The sequence below is a fragment of the Homalodisca vitripennis genome, chromosome 8 (genome assembly GCF_021130785.1).
Source record: "Homalodisca vitripennis isolate AUS2020 chromosome 8, UT_GWSS_2.1, whole genome shotgun sequence".
Classification (NCBI taxonomy): Eukaryota; Metazoa; Arthropoda; class Insecta; order Hemiptera; family Cicadellidae; genus Homalodisca; species Homalodisca vitripennis.
This window is the reverse complement of record NC_060214.1, coordinates 8,578,742-8,605,097: the sequence shown is the minus strand read 5'-3', so window position 1 is coordinate 8,605,097 and position 26,356 is coordinate 8,578,742. Positions and strand designations below refer to the sequence as shown.

Sequence of the window (26,356 nt, the reverse complement as noted above, 5' to 3'; positions counted from 1 at the left end):
AAGTTTTTGGTTTCATTGTATTAATAATGTTTCTTACTTCTTCTTCAGTGGCGTTAGAGAACTGCAGTTTTTGGTCAAATGGGTGCTGCGTGTCAGATTCTACAGTGTTTCCATGTTGGTTCTTATTATGATAAAGTGTTTTCTCTGCTATTGTGGAAAAAAACTTGTTTAGAGGAGTTGGCAATACTGTCAGGTGTATTGTATATCTCTCCTTCTACACTTATGCTATCTGGGAGGGAGGTGGTCACTTTGTCTTTTCTCTCAGAGTTAATTACTTTCCATAGAGCTTTAGGCTTATTGTCAGCTTTATTTACAAGGTCCGAATTGTTTTCCTTTCTTAGCTCCTTTAGCTTTAGGTCATATGCCCTTTTTCTGATTGCAGTTTCTCTTTTGTCTTCGGGATTGCCTGTAATTATTTCTTTATTAAGTGCTTCAAGGTATATTCTTTTAAGTGTATCACAGTCAGAGTTCCATATGCGTTTTATGGTGTTTCTTCGTTTCTTTATTGTTTTCAATGGGCATGCTGTGTCAATGGCAAATTTCATCACAGCACTGAATGCATTAAAAGCTGATTCTGTGTCTGCTGCCCCCATAACTTGTACCCAATCTTGAGCAGCCAGTATATTTCTTAGTTTGTTCATTGTACTCTGACTGAAAACCCTCCTTGTACTCTGTGATTGATCATTCTGTGTTTCCATCTGGACAATACTCACCTGTGCTGTATGGCCTGATAGCCCTGTTTTAATAACTCTATGTGATATTTCATCCTATCATAGATTAGTATAAATAAAGTCTATAGATGTCTGACTGTGGTATGTAGTCCGTGTAGGGGGTAGTTTTAATATTTTTAAATTGTATCCCTCCAAAGCCTCTTTTAAATAGATACTGTCACTACTGTTTGTCAAAATTGTCTACATTTACATCTCCCATAATTACAATTGGGTTACTTGGATTGTGAATTTTATTTAATTCTTCTATCATAATCTCAGCTGAATTTTCCAGTGTGCTGTTTGGAGGTCTGTAAATACCCATAATGTGTAGGTTGCATTCTTTAAGATTAATTTTAATTAATACAGACCCACACAGCAACTCAGAGCTAGGGTCCGAGATGGATGTAACACTAACATGGCTGCTAAGTCTGTAGCTAGAAAAGATAGCAACTCCACCTTTTCTATGCTGGGATCTTGTAAATCCCCCAATAAGTTTATATTCTGGTATTCTTGTGTTGTTCAAGTTCTCACTGTTTAGTCCATGTTCTGTTAAGATTAGGATATCCGGGTTTGTATTGTAAAGAAAATGTGATAGTCTTTCAATCTTATTTTTGAGTCCGTCTATATTTTGATGTGCTATGTTTATTTTGCCATGTTTTTTGCAATTTAGATTTTTATTACGACTCTCTTGTTTTACTTCATTTTTCCTTCCTTCCTCTGTCTCAATTCTAAAAAAGAACTTCTGACTGATATTTCCCCTGTGATATCCTTAATAACTGAGTCATTTTCAGGTATTGGTTCATTGTGCGATTGTCTGTCAGGTAGTTGTAGCTTATTGTTAAATCCTAACAAAAATGGTTTATAGTAGTCAATGTATTTTGTGTAGAAGTTTTCTATTGTTTCGTCTGGTAGTCTTATTCTTGCCATCATATTAGGTCCAAAGTGCTGATGTTGTGCAGTTCTGCGACTGCTACGGATTAGCCCATCTGAGTCCAGGCACGCAGTAGCATTTATTTGCCGAGTCACATTTTTGTGTTTTGTAGTAGAGTTGGATTCACAGAGAGCGTTGTATTTAACATTTAGCAGTGAGGCGCTGTAAATGTTAGCATTTTTATTTTTATTTCTCTTCTCAGTTTATTGTGGTTTTTTATTAGATATCTTAGGTTTTTTTCTGTTGCGATTGTGAGTTGTTGGGTTTACTCAGTTGTTCTGAGTTTATATTTTGTGGAACATTGTAACATTGATTTGTATATTCAACCAGTTTTCCAGTAATATTTTCTACATTATTCAGCCTAATTTTTACTTGTTCAAGTTCTGTTATTATTGAGGTCCCTGGATTATGTAATATAAATTGCGCAGAGTCAGTTTGCGTATCTATATCTTTGGTATTGTTACAGTATTTGTTGGTTTCTTCTCTACACTTTATATTTAGTTTATCTTGTATTACTTTAATTTTCTTTTCGTATTTAAGTAGTGTCTCTTCTTTTTCCCTGTCAAGCTCTTCAAATCTAGTTGTTAGATTACTTCTGAGTTCCAGTTCTTTTTTAAGTTGTCGTTCAGTCTGGTCTAGTGTTTCTATTAGTACATGGTTTCTGTCGGTAATCGCTTCAATCTTTATGTTGAGCTCTTCAACCTGGGCTTGATAAACTTGTGCATGTTCATTTTTTATTTTAAAATTTTCAGCAGTGAGTTGTAGATTTTCTTGTGCCAACTTTTGAATATCTTCCTTTAATTTATGGTTTTCTGTCAGCAGCGCATTTCCTACTTCCGCCGCTAAGGTGAGTGAAGTTTCCAGATCTGTTTCAGATTTACTTTCAAACTGTTTTACTTTTTCATGGACATCATCCATATTGGATTTAGGCCTATCTGAATAGTGGATGGCACTCATGGCATCGTCATACATATTAATGGAGTTATTACATGTATTGCACAGCCAGACTTCTATTTCAGCCTGAGACATTTTTGTCAAAGATTTTCCATGTAGGTTGATACATTTAGAATGGAACCATAGCTTACAGGGCCCAGTGCAGCATATAGCAGAGTATTTTACACCAATACCACACTCCCTACATGTGTGTTTAACAGATTTGTTATTGCTACTTTTAGACATTATTAATGCTGTCCCGAAAGTAAGAATGCTGTTTTTTATTAAGCTTTGGCAGGCTGCTTAAGTCAGATGAAATGTATTCCAATAAATATAAATACTGTTTTTTGATTAAAGAGTTCTAGAGTGCTACTAATGTACTTTGCAGTATTTTGTTTCATTATTTTCTAAACTCCTCCAGGTGTTAATAGTTTGCATTCTTCTTCCAGTACGATCAAATTTTGCAATTGGAATCAATATATACTTTATACTTTACCCAGCTTAATTTGTGCCAAGTTATCTTTAAGTATTATTGTTATTTTTGTTATTACACTCTTGCATTGTTAACTTGTTGTTAGAATTAATACTGTTATGTTACTGTTATATTTCACTCTTCTATATGTAATTTGGTTCTGCCGTTGGAAATAAATGAAATGAAAAAAATAAATAAATAAAATATAAACTAAATATATAGACAGGATATTATATACAAATTACAAATTTATAAAATATATGTACAAGCAAAGTTAATCAGCAAAAATGTTAATTAGTAAAAATGTAACTGCTGATAATCTTGTCAGAAAGTAGTTTAAGCACGAACCTGTTTATATGTTCAAGGTCAATGTCATGTGGGGTTTGATTGTTGTCACCAGTCTATGGCCAGATGAGTCAGAGTGATAGTAAGTTGTCAAATGGATTAAATCACTAACTGAATAACATTGGCAATCAGCTGTTTTGGCAAGTTTTAGCTTGATGTTGGCAGAATAACCAGTTATAGCTGAATAAAGTAGTTCTATTTTATTTATTCAATTGTACTTATTTAATTTAGTTTATAGTGAGTAAACAGTTCTCAAAAGGAATAACTCTTCATAACAGTTGCTCTATACAAAACATCCACTCTCTGCAAGTTCAATAGTATATGTGCTCAGACAAAACATATGTTACAGAGCCTGAATGTAAGTACACTTTTAATTGTAAATAATTACTGAAAAGATTTGTTAAAAACATAAACTTATAGATTTTTCACTAGTAAAATACTGTACTTTTTTTTAAATTAAATCACAACACATAAGGTAGGTGTAGTGAGGTTAAGTGGTAGAGAGGACTTTATAGTCCTAACTCCGCCTCTAATAAAGTCATTTTTCATTTCATTTCATAACAACTTATACTTTAAATTAATAAATTTCATTAAAACCACAGAGGCTTAAAAACTACAAAACACTTGGAAATGGCCCCTTAATACACACATGTGTTTGCAAGCCCAATCTGATGTGGTGGTCCAAGGTCGTCTTCACTATTTTAGTGGAGTTTATCTTGGTTGGTTCTGCCCCTGTGTCGCGGCAAACTCACCACACTAGTAACGATCCATTGGATAATTTAAAGTCGGTCGGTCAATCATCTCAGGACTCGCCAACTACATGAACGGTAAGCGGTAGTGGCCGCGTTACAAGCGATGTTTTGTGTTTTGTTTTATACAGTCAATGAAATTGTGTCTCCGGATGAAGTTGTCCAACTCTTATTTTTGAGTCAAAATATCATATTGAAAAATATGTGTTCTTATATTAAGTACTCACAGCGTGCACGACGCTTAACTCGGCAGTGCTGTCACGACTTGCTCCATATTTTTAACTTTGACGAACAGCCTAGACGAACTTTTAATTCATTTATTTGTGTCATGTGTTTGTGTGTTTAGGTATACACTGTGTATTTTTTTTTTATTTATTTCAGTATGCGTTTGACAATGCCTTGATCGAGCGAAATGCATCACGCTTAAGGATGAAATGGAGCTGTAAGTACATAATACAAGATTTATAACTGCAATCCCATAACCTTCGTCGAAATAAAAAATACATGTTAGATTGCACAGGCTTAAAATGTACAGATAACTGAGAACATCTTATAAACAGGCTTAGAGTGCGAGTCAGTGAATATTGTCGTCATCTGTTTTATAAGAGAAGCGAACCGGGTGTTTGAGTTCACAAGAATGTCAGTTGGGTTTTGACCAGACCTAAGACACATTTTCCAGAGTAAAATAGAGAATTCACGACAGGTACAATCGAGAAAGGGGGGAATTTGGGTTCGACATGATGCACATATATGACAGAATGAGCTAGGGCTGGCGACAGGAAAGAATTTAATGTCTGGGATTGGTGGCGGATCAGCAGGTATGGTATCACCCTGCCGCTCACGTCCGTCTTTGGCCAATGTCGAGGGTTCTTCATATATAGAATACAATCATGAAACTTTAAGTCACCACTGTAACGCTTACCGTTAGTATTACGTCCAGATCCGGATTTTCGGACAATTTTACCATGGCCCCGCCCCGCTTCACGTCTATTTGAAGGGACGGTGGAACATGACCGGGCCCAGCCGAATATCTTTTCCGGAGCCAGCCAAAGCTGAGTACGAACCTGCTCGCGTCGGAGGCCTTGGTTTGGTCTGTAAACGATTACTCCTCACGTACACGTTCCGATTGGTCATCAGACTACTTAGGTTAAAATAAAAGAAGTGGCGTTATGTTTTGACACTACACTCACATCCAAACCTCGACTGAACTAAAAGTTGTGCAAATTTGTGTCCAACAGTAACAAACGCTGCCGCAACCATTGTCGGACAGTTGTTTGCAAGAATTGGATACCAGTGTTGGCCATTAAAATCTCAGTTATAAACATTCCCGAGACGTCACTGCCGTGTGTGAACGGACTTCGTATTGACTCCCGCAACAGCTAGCGATATAGCTGTAGCAAGATGTAATACATTTGCACTTTAAACCTGATTTTCTTAATTGGATTCCTGTGTTTAGGCTGATTTATTTTACGATTGAAAAACCCTTGTTTATTTTAACTATTGACTTTGTTATAACAATTGTAAGATATTGACACTGGCATACAACTTGTTGTCATACGACAATAAATGTATTTGTAAGTAATTGCGACAGTTCCCGCGAGTAAAATTTATTTCTTATTCATATTATGAAACAATAGTTGCTCAACTCTCGCAACTGTACTTGCCAGTGTAAACGCAGGTTGATATTGTCGCCAGTCTACAGACGCCAGCTGGCCGAATCTTTCACGTACGTCAAATCGGCATCGGCTGGACGATAGATGGTGGAAATCCCATCAGTTCTCCGACCTGAACGACTTCCCTGAACACGTGATGATGGGTTAGGTAATTCGAATTATTCAAACCAAATAGGCCAACATGTATGACGAGCCTTCCGTCATGACGTTTCGTTATTATTTTCATTACTGTTTACTAACGAAAACGTAACAGCATTTAGTTTGTTTATTTAAATTTTAGTTGTGATCTGTAGTGATTATATTCTTGCATTATCATAAATGTAAACATATACTATTTAAGAGCCAGTAATTGACAACGTTAATTGTGTTCGTGTTAGGAGGGTAACTATGGAAGGTACTGGTGTACTTATTCTGCAGATCGTGTATTAACCGCTCTGCGGTAACTTCCATAGCACATAATTTTCTGATGCATTCTTCATATATTGGCCGGCAGTGGAATATATTTGGAGCCACGATGCTTTCGTGGAACTGTAACCAGGTTATGGTTATTTAGAGTTCATAAATTCAATGATTTTTAATAAACTTCTAGGGGATGTGCTGACCTTAGTTCTGGTGATTCCTAATGAACTGAGAAAGTGCCTCGCCAGGGTTGACACTCTATGGTGCCACTCAAGGCTAACGGGGATCTGAATCCAACCAATGGCTGGGCTTGTATGAACGCTTGTTAAGAGTCCTGCATGTGGTGGCCCTGCTGTCAACTGAACCCCAGGATCTAGGCTAGTGCCCGGATTGTGAACTCTGCGGCGGCAGTTACCCCCGTTACCACAAAGTAGTGGTACCAGATCGAGCATGGCAAGTCTCGACTGATCTGTCCGGAATCGTACAGACATATAAACAGCTTTATATGGTCATGCGGAGCTCTAACTAGACTGACCTGTTACTTCCTCATATTCGTGTGACCTTTATAGAGTCTGAAAACAAAAATTAACAAACAAAACAAATAGATTTTCATCTGGAACACTTACAGCAGGCAGTTGCATCCGGCAGCTTGGCTTTGGATGTCTCTGCCTTTCCATCATGCAAGCAGTGGTTGAATGAGCAAAAGTTGACTGATGGCACTTGGCTTCCGGATAACAAATGAAGGAGACAAAAGGGTAAGAAATCAGCCAATGAAAGTAAAATACTGAAGAAGCAGAGGGAGTCAGCACCGAGCTGGAGCTGCTGACTCTACTCCGAGTGGGAAAAGAGGACGCTCGTGTGGTTCTTCGGCGGAACAACAGATGAGGGAGTGGGGGATACATTTCGGAAGGTTTTGACGGGACGCATTGTTTTAGTTCCTAAGAACTTCCCTGAAAGACACTTCTCGGTAGATTAAACCTCATAACTACGGGGGCGACTTATTAACGAGGTTTCCTCAGAAGAGAGTGTGTGACTGCAGTTTAAGAAGTGCTTTCTTGAAAGAGAAGCTCTCGTCATGTTATGTGGCTATTATAAAACTAAAGACCGACTCCGGGTTGAATGTCGTTGGCACTGTGGGAATAGGTGTGGTATTTGGGGACTACAAAGTCCTCAATATCTTTTATCAATGTTCAGGGTCGACAATCCATAAGAGGATGCACACTAGAATAAGCAACTACATTGATGTAAACAAAGGGAAAATTGATGGCAAAGCACCTACTGGAAAATTTCGACTTATAACAAAAGCCATCCAAAAACTTCAAATATATTACACCTAGCCATCGTCATCTCGTTTCGGTCACCGAAAAGCACCTTTGTAAGCTCAGGCGCCCTTAGGCTAGGTGTGTTTGAGGTAGTGATATCCTATAATAATTATGAGTTTATTCATAAATGAAAGTTTTTGAGTAATTAGGGCCTGGATGCTGGAATATGAGGCAATCACTGAAACGCCTTAACGAGCAGTGGGTTCGGAGGGTGAAAAATCAGCATTTTCTCTAAAAAGAAAATTAGTCAGTCAAGGACTTTGGCCAAAAGAAAGCTGTAAGACCCTTATCATGAAAATGAAGATCCAAACAACCACCGTGCAGGCCATCATTAAAATTAGCTAAGTTATAAACTTTGATTATGTTTCACATTTATTTTGTTTGAGTGTGCGTGTGTGTGTGTGTGTGTGAGAGAGAGAGAGAGAGTAGCACAAAACAGTGTACGGGATAGACTTGAAGTGTATAAATAAGGCCCTTCCTCCAGACAGGGACGTAAGTCGCTGTAAGATCCAAGAAGGTGACATATCGTGAATAGATCCTGAATATCTACTCTTCTCTTAATAAAATCCGTCAATGCAACTACGTTTGATAGAAGCAACTACGGCCATGTACGAACCCAGTTTGTTCAACAAAGGTACTGAGATTTAGAAATGAGATAGTCGAGAGTACAACAGTTTTTCAAGCAGCTTATATCATAAAGTTGACGAGCGGTAGAGCATAATTCGTCATACTCTGGCTTTTTACCTGACTTCAAGATTGCGATTGGTTTAGATAGTTTAAAAGATGTAGGTAGTTTGCCACTTGCTACGATTGCATTGTAGACAGTAAAGAATCAAGGTTTTATTTTTGGGCTAGTGTTCTTCAACAATTCATCAAGGTAACATTCATTCCGGCCGTCTTTCCTCCTGGTAGAGGTGTGATTTAAAACTATTTTCTTTTAATTTAGTTTTACAAATATATATATTCTTTTAGTACAAGATTCGCGGCATTATGAAGCTAATGAAAGTAAGGTGAATCACAAAATCCTGATATTAAGATGCCTAAGCAATTTTCTCTGTGAGTACCGACTTATCACCTAAGTTTTAAGGCTAACATTTTAACTGGCTCGTTGTAATCCCTTTTTATATTTTTTAAAGAACTTTCTGACACATGTATCTAACTTTTATTTGTGTTTTTTATCTATTTTAGTCTTTTACTTTCATACATATATAATCTGCATGTATGTAGCATGAATATATTTGTGCATATCGTGAGGTCATTTTATTTATTTATACTGTTGAAAATTGTTGAAGTAAATACGCTCTACCTGCTGTTTTGACCATACTTCATGCTTTGTATGTCTTCTGGTAATAAAGACATGATTTTCCATTGCTCTTCCAACGAAAAACTTCTGGAAACGTCCAAGATGACACCGACTCATCCATAAATCATGAAGTTTGTACTTCCTCAGCAGGTTGGTGTTTTGTTTTTGACAGAGCAAAATGTACAGCTTTGTTATATAGCCGGACATGAGTAACAATAGTGCAATTGTGTCCACAGGTTTCACAATAGAAAGTATCCCAAATGGAGACCAAGCTGTCTGACTGATGTGAGTAAAATTGAGAGGAGAGTTTCTATGGTCGTTGTTCATTTCTGGTGTCTCGCTTTTTCCAGGTTGTGGAATAAGAATTCGGCAGCGTCAGGGGTTTCTGCATCATTAAAGGTACAGTAAAGATCTTTAGCACAGACTCCAGGCCTACGAAGCTCTGCCATTTGAAGTCGGAGCTGAACCATTCAACAAGCTACACTGGGACGTACGTGTTGAAAATAGGAAACTACTGTTTAAGAGAAAGGTAAGGTGCCTACTGATGCAAGGAGTCTGCTACTTTATTGGTGAGTTTGCGGATCATGAGGATTAATCTATTCTCAAGTTTTGGGGGTGATGTTATGTGTAGTACTTTAGTTTTTTACCTTGCAAACTTTTTGTATTCTTTTTTACAATTTTAATTACAAGTATTATAAAATTAAATTTTATATTTTTAAGGGTACATATTTGCTAATATTATTATTTTGTTAATTTAGTTATATATTTTAATCGATTTAGCACATGGCATACAATATTGTAACTGTCTACGGCAAATAAAGCTATTATTATTATTATCATCACCCTCCTTCTCCACATTGGAATGTATTCTTTTCGAAACCTCTGTAGAATACATCTTCTAGATATTGAGGCAATTAACATCATACATCTTTGTAGTAAGAGAAAATATATGTTGTGCTCGAGACTTTTAGAAAAAGACTCCCAGTCCTTGCTGAAATTCTATATCAGCCTTGTAAATAATTGGTCTAAGGGAATTTAGATTCCATCTGTAATCTTAACGAGTCTGAGCTGTGAGTAGGGAAAACGCGAAGAAAGTACCATCTAAAATCGCCAAGGTTAAAGATTGGTCGCGTTAACAAATACACAAATCAGGGAAACAACATCTTTGCCAAGAAGCTGCGTTGAAAGAGGTCCATGCGTCTTTAGAATTATAGATGATAGATAAGTTGTTTCATTATTGTAAGATAACAATCAGCAAAATCAAGACAATTGCCATTATTATTGTCGGAAACTTAAACTCAATGTCTCGTTGGCTGTGATGACTGTTAAAAGTTCTCAACATAGATCGAAGGTTGGACACACGTTGGAAACATAGTATCTGATCATCACAGGTTTTGTAGCTTTTAAATGTTTATCATAGTTATTCGAGAAAGACACTTTGCAGTATAATAACGTTAGCATATTTTTTGTGTGGCTGGTTTGACTTTCCGGGCAGAACATGGCTTTAATAGATGATAGATAAGTTGTTTCATTATTGTAAGATAACAATCAGCAAAATCAAGACAATTGCCATTATTATTGTCGGAAACTCCGTTAACTTAAATATTGATGGAAATAATGCCATCTGTTCACATACTGTCTATATCTATTGTAAAATGGTGTAATCCGTTGGTAAATAAATAAATAGGGGATAGACCTTTCCTTTTTATTACAAAAATATACTTTTATATTTGATTGAAAATGTTTTAACGGCATAAAGAAGATAAAACGTGAATAAATAATTATAATTTTAAAGCAGTAGATTTTTGTAGTTTTATTTTAAGCCGTTTAGAAGTAACTACAACTTTATTTAATATACACTGAAGTGAATAGATTTATGATTAGCGTGGATTAAGTATGATTAATTTATTAATTTTCTTTTCTTTATAAAGTGTTACGTCTCCAAACTTCTGATTTTTGTGTAAAATTCCGGTGACTATATTTAAATTTAAATACTTGTACATAAAGTGATGTAGAACATTAACCTTTGTATAGTGAGAGTATAGAAATTAAAATTAACAGGTTTGATATATATGTGCTATCTTCTTTTACTTCCTCTATGTTGCCGTCTGCGTCCTTTCTCAGCAGGACCGCTTCTTTCATTGTAGGCATAGAACAAAATAGATGCAAAAAATCACAGTTAGTAGAGTTGATGGGTGACGATTGTCGGCGTCTTGTGTATTGACGTGTTTTAGTGCGGTTATGGTGGTTCTGAATAAAAAAATGTAAGTTATGTGTATTACTTTCAGTATTTTAACTTTAAATTCTTGTACTTAGTTAAGTTATATCACTGTAAGCGATTGGCGTCAGTTAAATAATAGATGGCTGCAAAAGGAAGCCACATTGCGCCTTGATATTTGTCTAAGAAACAAGGAGAAAATATTATTGGGTCTTTTGTTTTCTAATATTAAACTCTACAATTACTTATAGGTTACGATTAAGTTTTTGCTAAAATAATAACACGTATTATAGTAAATATTAGTAGCCTAATCTTATATCTTTGTTTTAATGTTCTGCACAAAAATACTCAGGCTCTAATTAGGGTTATGATTGTCCTACCATTGTAAATAGTTTGATGGTGAGATTTCAAGTGATCTGATAGTTTTAATATTATTAAAATTTCCAATGAGTTGGTTATTCAATTGGATAAACAAATGAAAAACTTGTAAAAGAGGTATCCTAGGCCTCATAACCCTAGAGCTGATGCCATAATAAAAGTTCAAAATGGTCGCCTTGTTTTAGCCTTGTTTTTATTTTATAAATCTTAAAAAATATATGTCTGGCCCAAAAATATTGTAGTGTAAGCGGCTTAAGTTTAGTAAGCAGCCACTACAACAATCAAATCAGGGAGCCAAATTATAAATACATAGGCCTAGATTATTGAATACAAACACATTTTAATTATAGTTAAATGGCTGCAAGTACAATTGTGATGGATATGCTTGCCTTGTGGCGACTTGTTTATCCTTAAAAATGCTAACTAATGGTACACTGCTTTGTTTGTTACATAAATATACATAGAAACAACAAATGAACTATACTGTAATTTGAGATAGGCTACCTGTAACGTAATTTGTTTGACATATTGGTAATAGCGTAAATCAAAGTCAACATATTCTATATTATACATATATATTGTGTTAATTTTGCTTACTGAATGCCTATAAAGGCTGCTATATAAGCTAAGTTGACAAAACGACAATCGAATCAAACTACCTATCAATTAGAAATATATAAACTAGGTATTTAAAAAAAACTTGCACTACAGATATTTATAATTAATAATCACCAGTTATTTTTATTTTACAGAATAAAAATATTGTTCAGTACACTCTTAAAAGCATATAATGTAATTAGGTTGGACTTCAATGTTCTAAATTTATTCAAAGTTAAATCGTGTAGGCCTATGGTATTTGAGTAACAGCCACTACAGACGGGAACTACTGTTATTTGTCAATATTACCTAAATAATGTGGTAAGTTATTACATTTTAGTAACCTGTTACCTTGATAACATGTTACCAGCTAATAAACTGTCTGTATTAGCATCATGTTGAATATTTCTGAACTGATGTTACTAATTTGCAAGTAAACTGAGAGTAAATCTACATGTGTGGGTCTATTTACGCATAGTATACCAAATTTAACTTATTTACAGGTAGTATTACAACTGATCAACTAATAAAATTGTAAAATAGTTCATTGAAGGAGGAGCTCTTATTATTGGAAAATATAAAATAGTCATAGTATTTCAAATTTTCACTATACAATTATGGGTACTTATGTATTATCTGGTGGCCAATATTTTTCAACACTTTTTATTACCCAGGACTTTAAAAAACTACATTATTAGAAAAACACACTTTATTTGGCTTACTGTGAAAATTATATAGCATTTTGATGATCGGTTCTTGTTTTCTGCCTCCCAAATGGAAGCAATGACAGCGTGAAGGAGGCCACTTGGTCCTTGTGTACTATTTGTTATTAGGCTATACTTGCGTACTACATTTTATAAATATAAAAGTTAAAGTCGGCATTTATTAGCACTCACATGATCTGAGCTTGAATTTGGGTACTATCTCGAGGGATGTTTTTCTTTTTTACAAAATTCTACTGAAGTTGGACGATCTGGGAGGTGATCTGAGGTTGAGAAAAAACCGATTGAAAATGCTCCTGGCCATCAGTGCGGACTTTGGCAGCACTTGTGGTGCCACCCTGCACTTCAGATGAAAACCATCCTTCGTGATATTACCCAAATTCACGCTCAGATCACGTGACCGCTCGTAAAGGTTATCTTTAACTTTGGTACTACTAACTAGTTTATGATTACCTTATCTAAACCTACTTATATTGCGTAATAACAAGAATTATATTGGGACAGTGTGGCCTACTTTTTACCAATATTGCTTCCCCTTTGAAGGCAGAAAACAAAAACTGCCTTATTATAACTAATGATAGCTGAGAACGACAATTAAATAACAAATTATTTGGGCTTGTTTCAATTTTTCCTGAAATAAGGCTGTACGAGTCTGTTTCTATTTTGATAAATATATCGGTCTATCTAATAATCTGACCTATTGTTCCATGCTCACCAGCTCCAACCAGTATACTCCACTAAGTTATTTGTTTGTCAGTGACATAATACCAGAAAAGCGTTATCAGAACTGGTCCGTTCCTACCTTTATTGCTTGCATGAAATCGCCTCGGCTGTTACTAGAGGCCATGAAAACGCCAAATCATTCAGCTTAGCTGTTACTGAAATAACAGAGTGTTGATGTGCTGTAGATGGAGCTTATATTGGTCACTCTTAAATTACATGAAAAACATAAAACCAATATTTAAGACTTTTATTGTTTTGTGAGGCCTTTCGATAGCGAGGCTATCTTCTTCAGACATATCACAAAAGTTTTGTGACGCTTTTGTGATGTGTCTGAAGAAGATAGCCTCGCTATCGAAAGGCCTCACAAAACAATAAAAGTCTTAAATATTGGTTTTATGTTTTTCATGTAATTTAAGAGTGTTGATGGTAACATATTATCTCAGTAATAGGTTAATAACTGTTACTGACACTAATACGTTATATACCACCAATCTTTATGGCGGAAAGTAAAATGGCGATGTAGATGTTGTTTGTGTCACAATGTATCAGACATGTTTATCCTTCAAAATTGTAAATAATATAACAGAATGTTACACAGTTTTGTTTGTTAGATTTTATCTAGATAATTTTCGATTCACCATTAAGTTATTACTTTTTAAGATATGAAAGCAGAACTATATACTACACTACTATATATGGTCATTCTGAGCAATTACTTGGTCAACCCTAAACTTTTTCATGTTTTACCACGATAATCTAGAGATGTATGTGAAATTAAAAAAAACAATTTAGGCCCGGGAAAATTAACGTAAATGAAAAATAATACTGAAATGAGCAGAATTTTGATCCAAATGCACAATGTTTTTCTTAAATTTCAAGTTCTTAAAGTTCAAATCTACAAATTAATTAGTTGTTATCGAGTTGAGACGAGTGCCTCCAGCCATCAGCACGGGCTTCGGCAGCACTGCCCTGCGCTGATGAGAAAAACATCTCTTGAGATAGTACTTATTAGTAAAATATCAAATTCTAGAGGGCAAAGTTTGGTGCAAACTTTTCCTGATCTTCACTTGAAACCGTGAAACTAAGTAACGTGTTCTCACACCCGTCACATAAAAAAGGATTATCGGAGGAACCACTAGCCATAACGGTACTGTCACAACTGGTCTTCCGCGCGTCTCTCGCAAGCCACTGTTATCGCGTGGACTTTGAACCTTCTTATCACTCGTTAACCTGTAGGACGACCATGCGGGGCTTGAATTATATGTTTCTTGCTTTCTGAGAACATCTTTATGACCGTAGTAAAATATGAAAAAGTTTGGGGTTGACCAAGTAATGGCTTAGAATTACCCTATATATTAATATCTGCAGTGGGTACTTTGGGATTATACCGACCACACCAGTATGAAGAACACAAAAATAGAAATTTATAGAAACAAACATGATAGAACGAAAAAACAACTCTTCAATTACAAAATTACAAACTTACAAGCATTTCCAGGTATTGTGATCGGTATTGTTGTCGCTGTTATCTTATCTTTCTCGAGAATCCTGATTACGGCAGGCCGCGCGGCATCACGTGATTTGCACGGTACATCATTGCCTTTCCATTACAATTCAATTTATATTTCTGATTAGCCCCTCTAGAATTTGATATTTTACTGATAGGTACTATCTCGAGGGATGTTTTTCTTTCGTCGATATCAGCGCGGTGCCGAAGCCCGCGCTGATGGCCGGAGGCACTCGCATTTTGGGTGGCGGAATGTGATCAAGAATAAAAACAAGTTTTGAGTGTTTTTTTTAATAAAAAGTTTAGTTTGGTAAATGTTTGTTTTTGTTGAATTTTTGTGTTTGGAGAAATGTAGAGGTAAAACACGGAAGTACAACAAAGCGATGCACCAGCTGAACGGGCGGCGAGACTCTGCAATCACGTTATCTACTAGACGCTCGACTTTGACCTCTGTCTGAGGATGGGGAGGTGTTTGCGATAAGACAATTCCTGTTTTATATTGACGAAATATTGTTCTACGCTAATCTAGTAATCAGTAGAAACGAAATGTGAAATAACGATTCATGTCTGGGTGTGGTCGGTATAATCCCAAAGTACCCTGCAGTGCATATCTGTATGGTTATCACAACCACAGGACATCTGGTTTAGTTGTCTATGAAAGTGAGGGATTGAACCATGGAAATAAAGGAAAATTACGTTAAAAATTCATCAATTATTTAATTTGTTCAGTCACATATGTTCATTTAATCTTTATGTGCTATCATAATTGGTAGTCGTACTTATTTCTATCTGCTAATGTAATTTAAGTTTGTCTCTTGTTCAGTAAGTCAAGCCAGTCTGAAAAGTTCTTGCCTGTGTAGGTTGTCTGTACATTATTTCAGGAACAATTATATATAGCAGAGAAATTTAGTGCCAATGTTATGGTCTGTTGTATAGGTGGAAGTTAAGATTTTTGACTCCACCTCTTAAACTGTATACAGGAATAAGGGCCGGAAACAGATTCTTTTCGACCTTTTTAAGTAGGCTTCTCAGAGCTTTGTATGTATGATCAGAGCAAAATGCAAAAACAGAGTGGTGTGGTTTGCAAATATACTTCTTCTTCTATGGGGCGGCCTATTGCCATGTACAAGCCTCGAGGACCTTTTGTGCACCCCGGAAGCACACCATGAGGCCGACCGGTCTACAGTTTCAGCAGTTTTACAAACCGCCGAAAACAACCGATAAGATCCTCCTGGGAAAATTCACCACCCTTGTCCAAACTACCAAATATGGAGTACCGCTCCCTTGCTATTGCAGGGCAGTCAAAGAACAGGTGTTCTGCAGTTTCCTCGTGCTCGTCACACATTCTATAGAGCGGATCCTCCCGGAGGATACAGACTGTGTAGATGCTTCCTCAGGTGACCATATCCCGTAATCAGACCTACGACTCGAGAAGACACCGATCTACTTGATGAGGGAAGGCCTGGTTTATACTTACGGTTATCCGATGAGCTTCTAGAGTACTGCAGAAGATGCACTACACACTATAAGCCTAAACACAAGGGAGTACCTTCCCAGCCCACTTGGACTTAAAGAGGCTGAAGTACGGAGCGGCTGAAGTACGGAGCTTACTTCCTGTTCCTTCCTCCAAGGTGACATGACTTGACAGCTGTCCCTCCTCATCGTAGCAGATGCACTATGGGATATCAGCAGGAGGCGGTCCATACTCTAGTCTTATCCATCTTAGATATATTGTAATTCTGGAAACAGTGCAAGGTTCTCAAGTGAAATGTGAGGTTTCCTCAGCTTCTCATCCTGAATGGAAGAACAGAACAGATGACGCTCATAGTTATAATTCAAGGATTTGTTTTCTTCGTTGTAGTTCAATAGTTGCTTGCTGCCAAAACTGTTTGGAAGGTAACAGGTGATGAATTCATGGTAAATTAGCTGTCTTGTTGTTGGGTAGGGTTTGTTGTTTGGTGTAGTACTGCAGCGTGCAAAATAACACTTATGTCTATTATATCTCGACTGGCAAGATTGTGTCAGTTGCAGTTTGAGGAAGAATTGTATCAATTTCAGTAGCAAGTTTTATCTAGTATATTTTTATAATCAAATTAGCGCTATAGTTTATGAAAATATAAAGGTTGGTAAGTATTTAGAATCATATAAAGCAGCTGTCGCACATACATATTTACTATAGTCATAAGACAAGGAGATAATTTCCGACAAGTCTACCTTAAGTAATTTTGCAGAAAATGGTCATAATACTTTAACAGCAAGCTGACTCTTAAAATAATTTTTTAGGGCACGAAATCGACATGAGAACAACAAAGGGAAGAATTCAGAAAGTGAAGCTTCTGATAAAGAAAATAAGAAAGAGAGAGGACGAGATAAGGAGAAGAAGAAAAAGGCCGGAAGTGACTCGTCTTCAAGCGACAGTGGGAGTAGTAGTAGGAGGTAAGTTTTAACACTTTCTTTTACAGTATAGGCTATGGGTGCAGCTTAGGTGGAGGTGTCAATACATACCCTTCTAAAATTTCATATGCATCACATGTTTTTGAGTTACGAATTAATAAAGTTGCAGTTTAGTTGAAAGGCATTAAAAACCAGTACTTTGTACTTAACAACATAAAAACTGGAAGTTATAAACATTAGAAGAATGAAAAAAAAAACTAATGGATTGCAAAATTGCAGTATAGTTTTAAACCTCAGAAATAATGTGATTTTTAATATTGTGCACTAATTTAAATTTGATGATTTGGTTCACATCTTAATCGTTATCATAAAACTATGCATGGTATTCAGCCTCATAAAGTTTGTAGACGATCTCAGAGTTGCAACCGATGTGGAGTTGTTTATTATATAACGTACATTTTCATTGATGCTTTGATTTCAAGTACATATTAAACAAATTAAGTGTCAACAACTATGGAAATGTCAGTTGTTATATAGTATACATTTGTTATTCCAAAGATTTAATCTAACGGTTGTGGATTATATTGTGAGTTTGTTTGTGAATAAATTGGAACCAAATAAATATATTACACCAGAAATTTGTTTGTTCCAATTACAGAATGTACTGAGTATATCAAAATGTGTACAATGCAGAATTTGACGGAGTTTTGAGTACATCAAAATGTGTTAAAGGGTTAATTGTAATAGTTTAATATTCAAAATATAATGTAGGTATGTAAACTTTTTTCAAGGAGAGGCTGATCTCGTTGACTTCCTCAATTTTATGACAAATTTTTATTTATCCTACAATTGTGGTCTTGTAATTCCTTTGTATTTAACAAATTAATCTCGCTAATTTTAGAAATTCCTAAGGAACTCCATATACTTGTCATAATAAAAATAAAAAAAAAATTACAATAACTGATTTTTATAAGAACTCAGTTAAACAACTTTAACGACACAATGCACACATTGGATATAGTATGCAAAAGGTTAAACCATAAATAATTTGCTAATTATAAACATAACACAAATTAAAATTTTTATTGAGCTATATAAGTAGATTTTACATTCTTTTTTTTTCCGATTAATTTCAATACTGATACTATTTATTTTATAATATTGTAGAGACTTATTAATACAAAATGTAAGATCCATTATAGAGATTGTGCCATTATTGAGATGAAATAGCAATTTATGAAATCATTCAATACCAAAATAGAACATAGAAAAATGGTCAGAACTCAAAATGAGCAATCATTCTCAGAGGGAATAACAAGTTTTTGTGCTATACAAATGACTAGAAATCTGCAGTTTGCTGTAAAATCGTAGCAGATCAGCAAGAAAATGAATTATAATCATTCTAGCAAATACTACTTTAAAAACATAGCATAGAGCCTGCTATGTTTAGTATGTTAGTAAACAGATGTTTTAAAGGCTTACATTTTGTTTGCTGTAACAAATTAAATGGTTAGGAAAGAGAAGTTGTCCTTGAAATCTTCAATCTGCCAATAGTTGTTAAAACCATAGTTATTTTAGTGTTCACATAATGTCTACAAACTTACTCGTATTTAGTAATTAATGATGATTATCATTATCGTTAATGCTCAGCAATAACTCAGAAGTAAATTACTTGATGCAGTCATTCAGTTCAGTGAGCATTTACTCTGTGTCATCGGACGTTTGATTGCTTATTGTATATTCAAGGTCATCGAGCCGTGCTAGATGAGAGGCAGATAAGATTTATGTTCACTAAGTCTAGCCGTTTGTTTATCTTTATAGCGTAGAACGATATTGGTCTGTGTTCTGTGACTGTACAGTATAGTGTGCGTGTGTGGTGTGGATATGTCTAAGCGTGGTGTTGTCTGTAGCTCGTCCAGCAGTTCCAGGTCGTCCAGTGCTTCCAGCTCATCTCACAGCTCCAGCTCAGGATCGTCCTCCCGCTCCAGTTCTAGCTCGAGCAGTTCGGGCAGTTCCACCGACTCCTCGGCGGCGCGGGCCAAGGCCAAGCGCAAGGCTACCACCGCGCCTGTTGTAAGCCGCAGCCGCAGCCGTAGTCCAGAGACCAAAAAGGCTAAACAGGAGAAGGAAAAAGAGCAGCGGGATAAGAAGGAAAAAAAGCCAGAGAAGCCAAAAACTGCCGTTAAAGCACGCTCTCGGTGAGTTTAATTCCATCAATCAGTCCAACTTAATTTTCCATAAGACAAAATTATCTATAATTATATTATATTATTATTTTATTTCTGATTCTCTAATCAGAAATAAAAACTTTACACAAAAGAGTGTATGGAATTCCTTACTGTATAAACAATATGTCTGTGTGCAGAGAGTTGTCATTGCATTTAACCCTAGAACTGGCAATGGTGTCACTCTGTACTGGCGGCTCTATTTTAACAGCCTCGCAGATGTTTCTTATAATGTATCACATTTCATAACTGTTAGTCCAAATATAAACTATTATATGTCAATGTATTCACAACTATATGGAGAGCATTATAATAACAATATCTTATTGTGTCCATGGAAACATATTTTTGTTTTTTTTTTACAAAATGTAAGAAAACATTTTTTTTGGACATTATTTTTGTAAATATTCCGTTGTGTAACTGCTTAGCAATAAGCTTTACATCAAAACTGTAAATGTATAACTTATTTCAAATTTTGTCTTGATTCCAAAAATTTATAACTATTGTAAATTTTACCTAAAAACGTATGTGTTACAGGGTTTTGTATGAAAAATCACGCGTATTTACTTATTTTCAAAAATGCGTAGATTTCTAAATAAATATTATTTTTCGTGGGTAAACATAATCTCATGACTGCATTTTTACTTATATAAGTATGACAGATAAAACAAAAATAAAATAAATACTATATTTTAATCTTACCTTATATGTACAATATATACAAAGTTTCATTTTTCACTCAGTGTCACTAGATTTATCGGTCTCTAAAGTTTTCACCCATACTAAAACTATAAGCTAAGAAAGCTAAAAAAAAACAACAATAATAACACTATAAAATACAATTTCCACAAATACTATTGGATTCGTAACCTCAAACACAAAACCCGGCACTTGTTTACAGTTTCACAACAATGCGGTTGACCCGTACTACGTTCACGCCAGCTGTCTATAGAGAACGTTGTTTTACGGTAAACAAAGAAGACAATAATCGAAGTAAGAACAGTAAATCGGTACTATAGTTAATGCTGTTCCAGAATATATCAAATAAAAATCATTTATATGATAAGGTCATTGCCTAAAATTTTAATAACTGTACATATCTACTTTGGCGACGAATATTCATTGTTGCCAAATCGGACGGGCCTTTGGCGACGAAAATTCGTTTCATACCAGCCAGAGGGTTAATTCAGATATTTATTAGTAATAACCTCAATTTGTTGGCTGAGTGTCCTCATGATATCTTGAAAAAAACAAAAAAAACTGAACTGTAGGCTTGAAATTTTGCATGAAGATTTGTTTCTACGTAGGCAAAACTGAGTTTCGTTATAGTGAATGATCTCTCCATGGAATTTGGCTGAGTGAAAGTGAATATATTTACATTGGTATTAAGGATAACTAACTATGATGGGCAACAAAAACATATTAGAATAGATAATTTAGTAAACAAACTTAGTACAATCGTACAGGATTTTAAAATGATACATCTTATTCATAGAGCATTAAGAAAAGATGTAAAGTGGAAAGTTAATGTTAAATATCAATTGCAAGATTTGATTTCTGTGCTTTCTTGCGGGTACTCTCCCTAGCTTATCGGAATTAACTTCCAGCTTATTAAGTTATTAATGTCTTAAAAGAAGTTACAAAAGTAGGTACGTATTGGTTATATGTATTTATCAAATCAAATAGATTTTAAAGTACCTAAAATAACTCATTGAGTGAATAGTAGGTGTTGTTTATTAAAACTTGTTTGTTTTAAATTCTTTAGTTATTAATTTCAATATTGTTTTACTTACAACTTAAAAAATAATCTTGTTTAGTGTTTAAATTTCTTGGGTTTTTTTACATTAAATGGTGACAAGAAAGTTTTAAAATAACAAAAAAGTATTGGCTACAGTTTTATTTGTATATTGCAAAGAGCATCTTTCTCTGTGATTTTATGGCATTTGGTAAGACCATTACTTCTGAAGCCTTTTGTGACACTGAAAATACTAAGAGTGATCCAAAATAAGTGTTGTGACCTTCTGATAGGTGGTGTGTTTGTGCATACCACGTGCTCGCCATCACACAGCTCAAAGAACAAATTAACTTTTGGCTAAGTTCAAATCAGGACGTTTTATATTATCCCTCTATACAGCCCCGACTTGACATATAGTAACTTTCATCTGTTTCCGAACACTAAGCGGCGGTTTGGATCTCAGCGATTCGCTGATGACAAAGGGCTTTCAAAATGCCAATGACAAGTTGCAACATTCACAAATGGCACAATTTTTATGCAGGGTGTGTTTTAGACTAATTGAAAATATGACGGGAACCTTTATTTTACTTGTAAAGATGTCTCTTATAGTGTGCCACAAGGCTCTGTCCTTGGGCCATTATTCTTCCTTGTAATGATAAATGACCCAGAGGAGAATGTGCCACCACATGTCGTCTTGTATGCTGATGACACCACTATCATCAACAAGCATTTAAGTTGCAACCAAGAATTGAAAAATTCAAAATTAAAAAATTCAGCTAAAAAATTATTGGCTGCAAATCAATTGGTCTTAAATGAAAGAAAACAAGTACTTCTATATTAGGCATAAAAAAAATCTGATAACAATTTCCAAAATTTCTAGGCTTTACCCTTGGTCCTACTCTTTTGGAATGAACATATTATTAGTCTTAAAAGTCAAATCTGTGTTTTTGCTTTGAAGTGCCTTAGTTGTGAATTAGATAAGGGTCAATCTCTGACAGGCTTACTTTGGGCTGTTTCAGACCCACATTAGTTATGGTCTTAATTTTTTGGGGCGTTACTTTGCTATCTATCACAAGAAATATTAGTACAAAAAAAGCTACATAAGAGTCATAACAGTAGCTGCTAAACTTAAACATTGTAGAGAATTATTTAGAGATTTCAGAATTAATACTTTTCCCCATCTACATTATTGATTGTTTGTTATATTAATAAAAATGTACCCAGAAAATTCCAATAAGAAATGAATTACATTCTTATGATAATAGGTTTAGTTGTCTTGTTGATGTACCATCTCATAGGTTAAACAAAAGTGTTAAAACTTATTTTACCATGTCCTGCAAGTTATATAATAACATTTCTTTAACTGTAAGGTAGATAAATTACGTTAAGTTTGAAAAAAAGATTGGTACATTTTTTCTTTAAAAAAAAAAATACTCGAATTTACTTTATCAGTGAGTTTGTATCCAAACAATGGACTCAAGAAGACTTTTTATAATAATTCTTAATGTTGCCATTTATTGTAATTTGCCTTATACATTTGTAATGCAATGCCTCTTTGGCCAATAAAAAACTAAACTTGAATATGTTTGGTGACTATTTACAAAAGTTGAGAATAGTTGTAGTTTATAGATGCATGTAATAACAACTTTTGTATATTCTCTAGTTTACTATTTTAAAACAGAGGATACTTTCTGGCCAACCCCGCATTCTGTCAAATTTCCTTTAGAGTATTTAGTATAAAAAGTAAGTTGAATTAATTGGTGTAAAAGGCTCCGGATTCAGAATTTAATGATTAATTTCAATTTTATAACTATGATTATTTCTAAACCAAGCCTTTTTCGTGTTTCCGTCAAAATTCATTCAAATATTCAATATTAAAATATATATAATACAATATAAAAGGCCACTTTAGTAATTTAATGTATATAAAGCCCCTCAGCGAATATTATTTGAAATAGATTTTTGTGAAAGTAAGCTTTTTATTTCTATTATTATACATATAATGTGATGCATAATTAACAAATGCTATCGGTTTGCGGCCAGAATCAAGGAAATATTTTATTACCATACCAATTTGTAGTTTGAAAGTGATTTTTTCCTTTACAATATTTTAATGCAGATCACAAAGGTTTATGCATTTTACTAGCTTTACTCTGTATGTTCAGGTCTCCGTCACCTAAACGGAAGAGGAAGGAGCGCTCACCAACACCCAAGCCATTGAGGATTCACGTGGGTCGCCTGACCCGCAACGTCGGCAAGGATCACATCACCGAAATCTTCTCGGCGTACGGAACTGTTAAGATTGTAGAGTTCCCCTTGGACAGGCTCCACCCCCCTTCAGGCCGGGGCTACGCTTACGTCGAGTTCGAGACGGCCGAGCAGGCGGAGAATGCCATGAAACATATGGACGGAGGTAGGCCTAACTAACCCGTCAAATTTTTATTCTGAAATGTCATTGTTATTGTTCTGATTTGATTCATGAAAAGCTTTTTCCCCAATTAATTTTTACGATGATTGATTCTTAATATTATAATGAATATGTGTAGTTCTAAGCATATATGTAGACATATTTACTATGTGAACAAAGCTTGGTGAGAAGTTCTTTACCACTTAACTGCTATAGACGTACATTATTTATGTAGCCTATAGTTTCATCCAGGAGCCCCTAACGTTGTACATTTATGAAGTTGTTTGTACTGCGTCCTGGTGTGTTTTGCTGGAACTACATAAAATGCTCGTGTTCAAATTTTGAAACTGATCAGTAATTAGGTCCTTGTGGGTGGTCAATACATAAGAGCATTTTTTTGTAAAATTTTACTTGGCAAATTTTATACTTTGTTAACTTTTACAGATAGTTGTAAGTAAAATTTCATAAAAAAAGGGCAATATGGCCTGTTGTCTTAAAAATAACAATTTCGTGGCTGGTACTCTGTGCAGTGCAATTTTTTTCAGAATTATAATCCTTGCAGATTGTTTTGGAAATCCCACATAGCATTTACCAATTGATGCAATTCAAATTAAATTGTAACGTTTGAGTATTAATTGCTCCAAGTTTATTGTGTCAATTGAACAAGTTCGTTTTGCATAGGAATGTTTGTAAACATTCGTCGAAGTTTCAAAAACCAAGCATATCAGTTTGAAAACTATAATAACTTTAACATTTTTTAATTCCCAAATTAACAGCGGCAATTCATTACATTTTATCAAATTTGAACTATGAAATGGTTTCAGTTACTGTGACCAACTAAAATATGAAATAATGAAATGAACTTAGTAGAAATGAAAACAGTGTGTATTATTGAAATGCACCATATCAAAACAATTGAAGTCTATTATTAAAAGTTCTTTCAAAAATATTTTTATGTCACTGGAAAGAGTAAATGTTTAAAATATCAAGATATAAAATACAATTCTGTTTTATCGGCTGAAAAAATTCTTTTAATGATGATTCATAATATTTTTGTCCAATTTAACAATTTACCTTCTTGTGGTAATATTAAATAAAAAATTTGTTCCAGTATTGGAAATTTGGTTATTTTTATTCACGCAATTCTCTACACAACTTCTTAATATAAACTATTCCTAAAACTTAGATCACTAACCTACTTTTGATTATGCAATGGATTTCATTCAACCTTATGCCACTCAATTTTGAATGCAAAGTGCCAATTATTTGTAATTTTTCACCAACCTTATTATTAACTATTTGCAGTAAATTTCAACAACACCACGTGTTTGAGAGAGACTTTATACTCATCATAATCTGTTTTCAGTTCAAGACCTTAGCCTTAATTCCTCCCACAGACATATCTGTACACGTATGCACGGACAGCAGATGCAAATATACTCAACCAATCAGAGTCGATGCACATATTTGGCACTTGTTTACTGCAGATCAAAGACACTCCACTAGACTTTTTGTCGTCCCACTTAAACGGTTTTAAATACTTTCAAATAATATTTTCTTTATAATTATTGTAATTTAATTTAATCAATTTAGAACTGTTCCAACTTATCCACATGAAGACCCACCAACCAGACCTCTATGTGTTGGGAACTGACTATTTTTCTTTTTTTTAATTCCAATTTCAAAGTCACATCTCGTATACATAAATCCATCTATTTTATGTATGTTATTTAACACACATTGAATTTTTTCAGGCCAAATTGACGGACAGGAAATAACTTGCGCACCAGTCCTCCTGCCAAAGATCAGGCCCAGGCGGTCACCCCCGCGCCGGCCCCCACCCAGATGGGGCGGAGGTATGGCGCGATCACCTCCGAGGTATCGGCGTCGCACTCCCCCACCTCCCCGCCGACGCACGCCCCCACCACCTCGCCGCAGACACTCTCCACCCCCCACCCGCCGCCGCAGGTACAGCCGGTCGTCCTCCAGTAGCTCCCGATGACAGCTGCTCTCCAACCAGCCCGGGGACAACTAGAGTACCCCCCTCCCCTCCTCGTCCTCTAGAGATCGACGGTGGGAGTGTTTGAAGAATTTATGCAACGCAATTTGTTTTGTACTGAGTCTGTGTTTAGTGGTTCGTGGCACCCCATCACAACTGTGGGAAAACTCTTAAAGTAGTCCGTTAAGAAAGTGAAAACAATTATCATATGTATATAATTTAAAAGAGTTATGTTAAATTTATACTAAATTGCTTATCTATCGATGTCTTTAAACTTTTGTTTTCTTATTGTCGTGTAAGAAATACACTAAATGCAATACAGATTCATGCAGCTTTTTTACACCCTTTTGGTTATCATTTGTTAGTTTTTATATCAGTGGAGAGAATGCTAAGATACTATCAGCTCTCCTAGTGCATTGGAACTCTCATGCACTAAAATTCCATTGGCCTAAACATTGCTCTCTCTTAGGAATGCTTTCCCCATTTCTACTGAGACTTTAAGGCTAAATGTACCAGGATGTTCCAAACTGAGCCACCGTGGAGCAGCACCAATATGAAGCTAATATATATTTCTTTTTTTCCCTTAAATATCAACTAACTTTAATTTTTTTAAA

The 26,356-nt window shown here is 35.2% G+C and overlaps 1 protein-coding gene across 1 annotated transcript; it reads left to right on the top strand.

Annotated features, from left to right (window-relative positions):
- The first annotated feature begins 10,972 nt into the window (after positions 1-10,972).
- On the top strand, positions 10,973-26,065 carry LOC124367250 (RNA-binding protein with serine-rich domain 1-A). Its single transcript, XM_046823946.1, has 5 exons — positions 10,973-11,101; positions 17,266-17,418; positions 19,287-19,574; positions 23,502-23,749; positions 25,498-26,065. The coding sequence occupies exons 1-5, from the start codon at positions 11,079-11,081 to the stop codon at positions 25,743-25,745; spliced, it is 960 nt and encodes a 319-aa protein (XP_046679902.1). The 5' UTR covers positions 10,973-11,078; the 3' UTR covers positions 25,746-26,065.
- Positions 26,066-26,356: the final 291 nt, after the last annotated feature.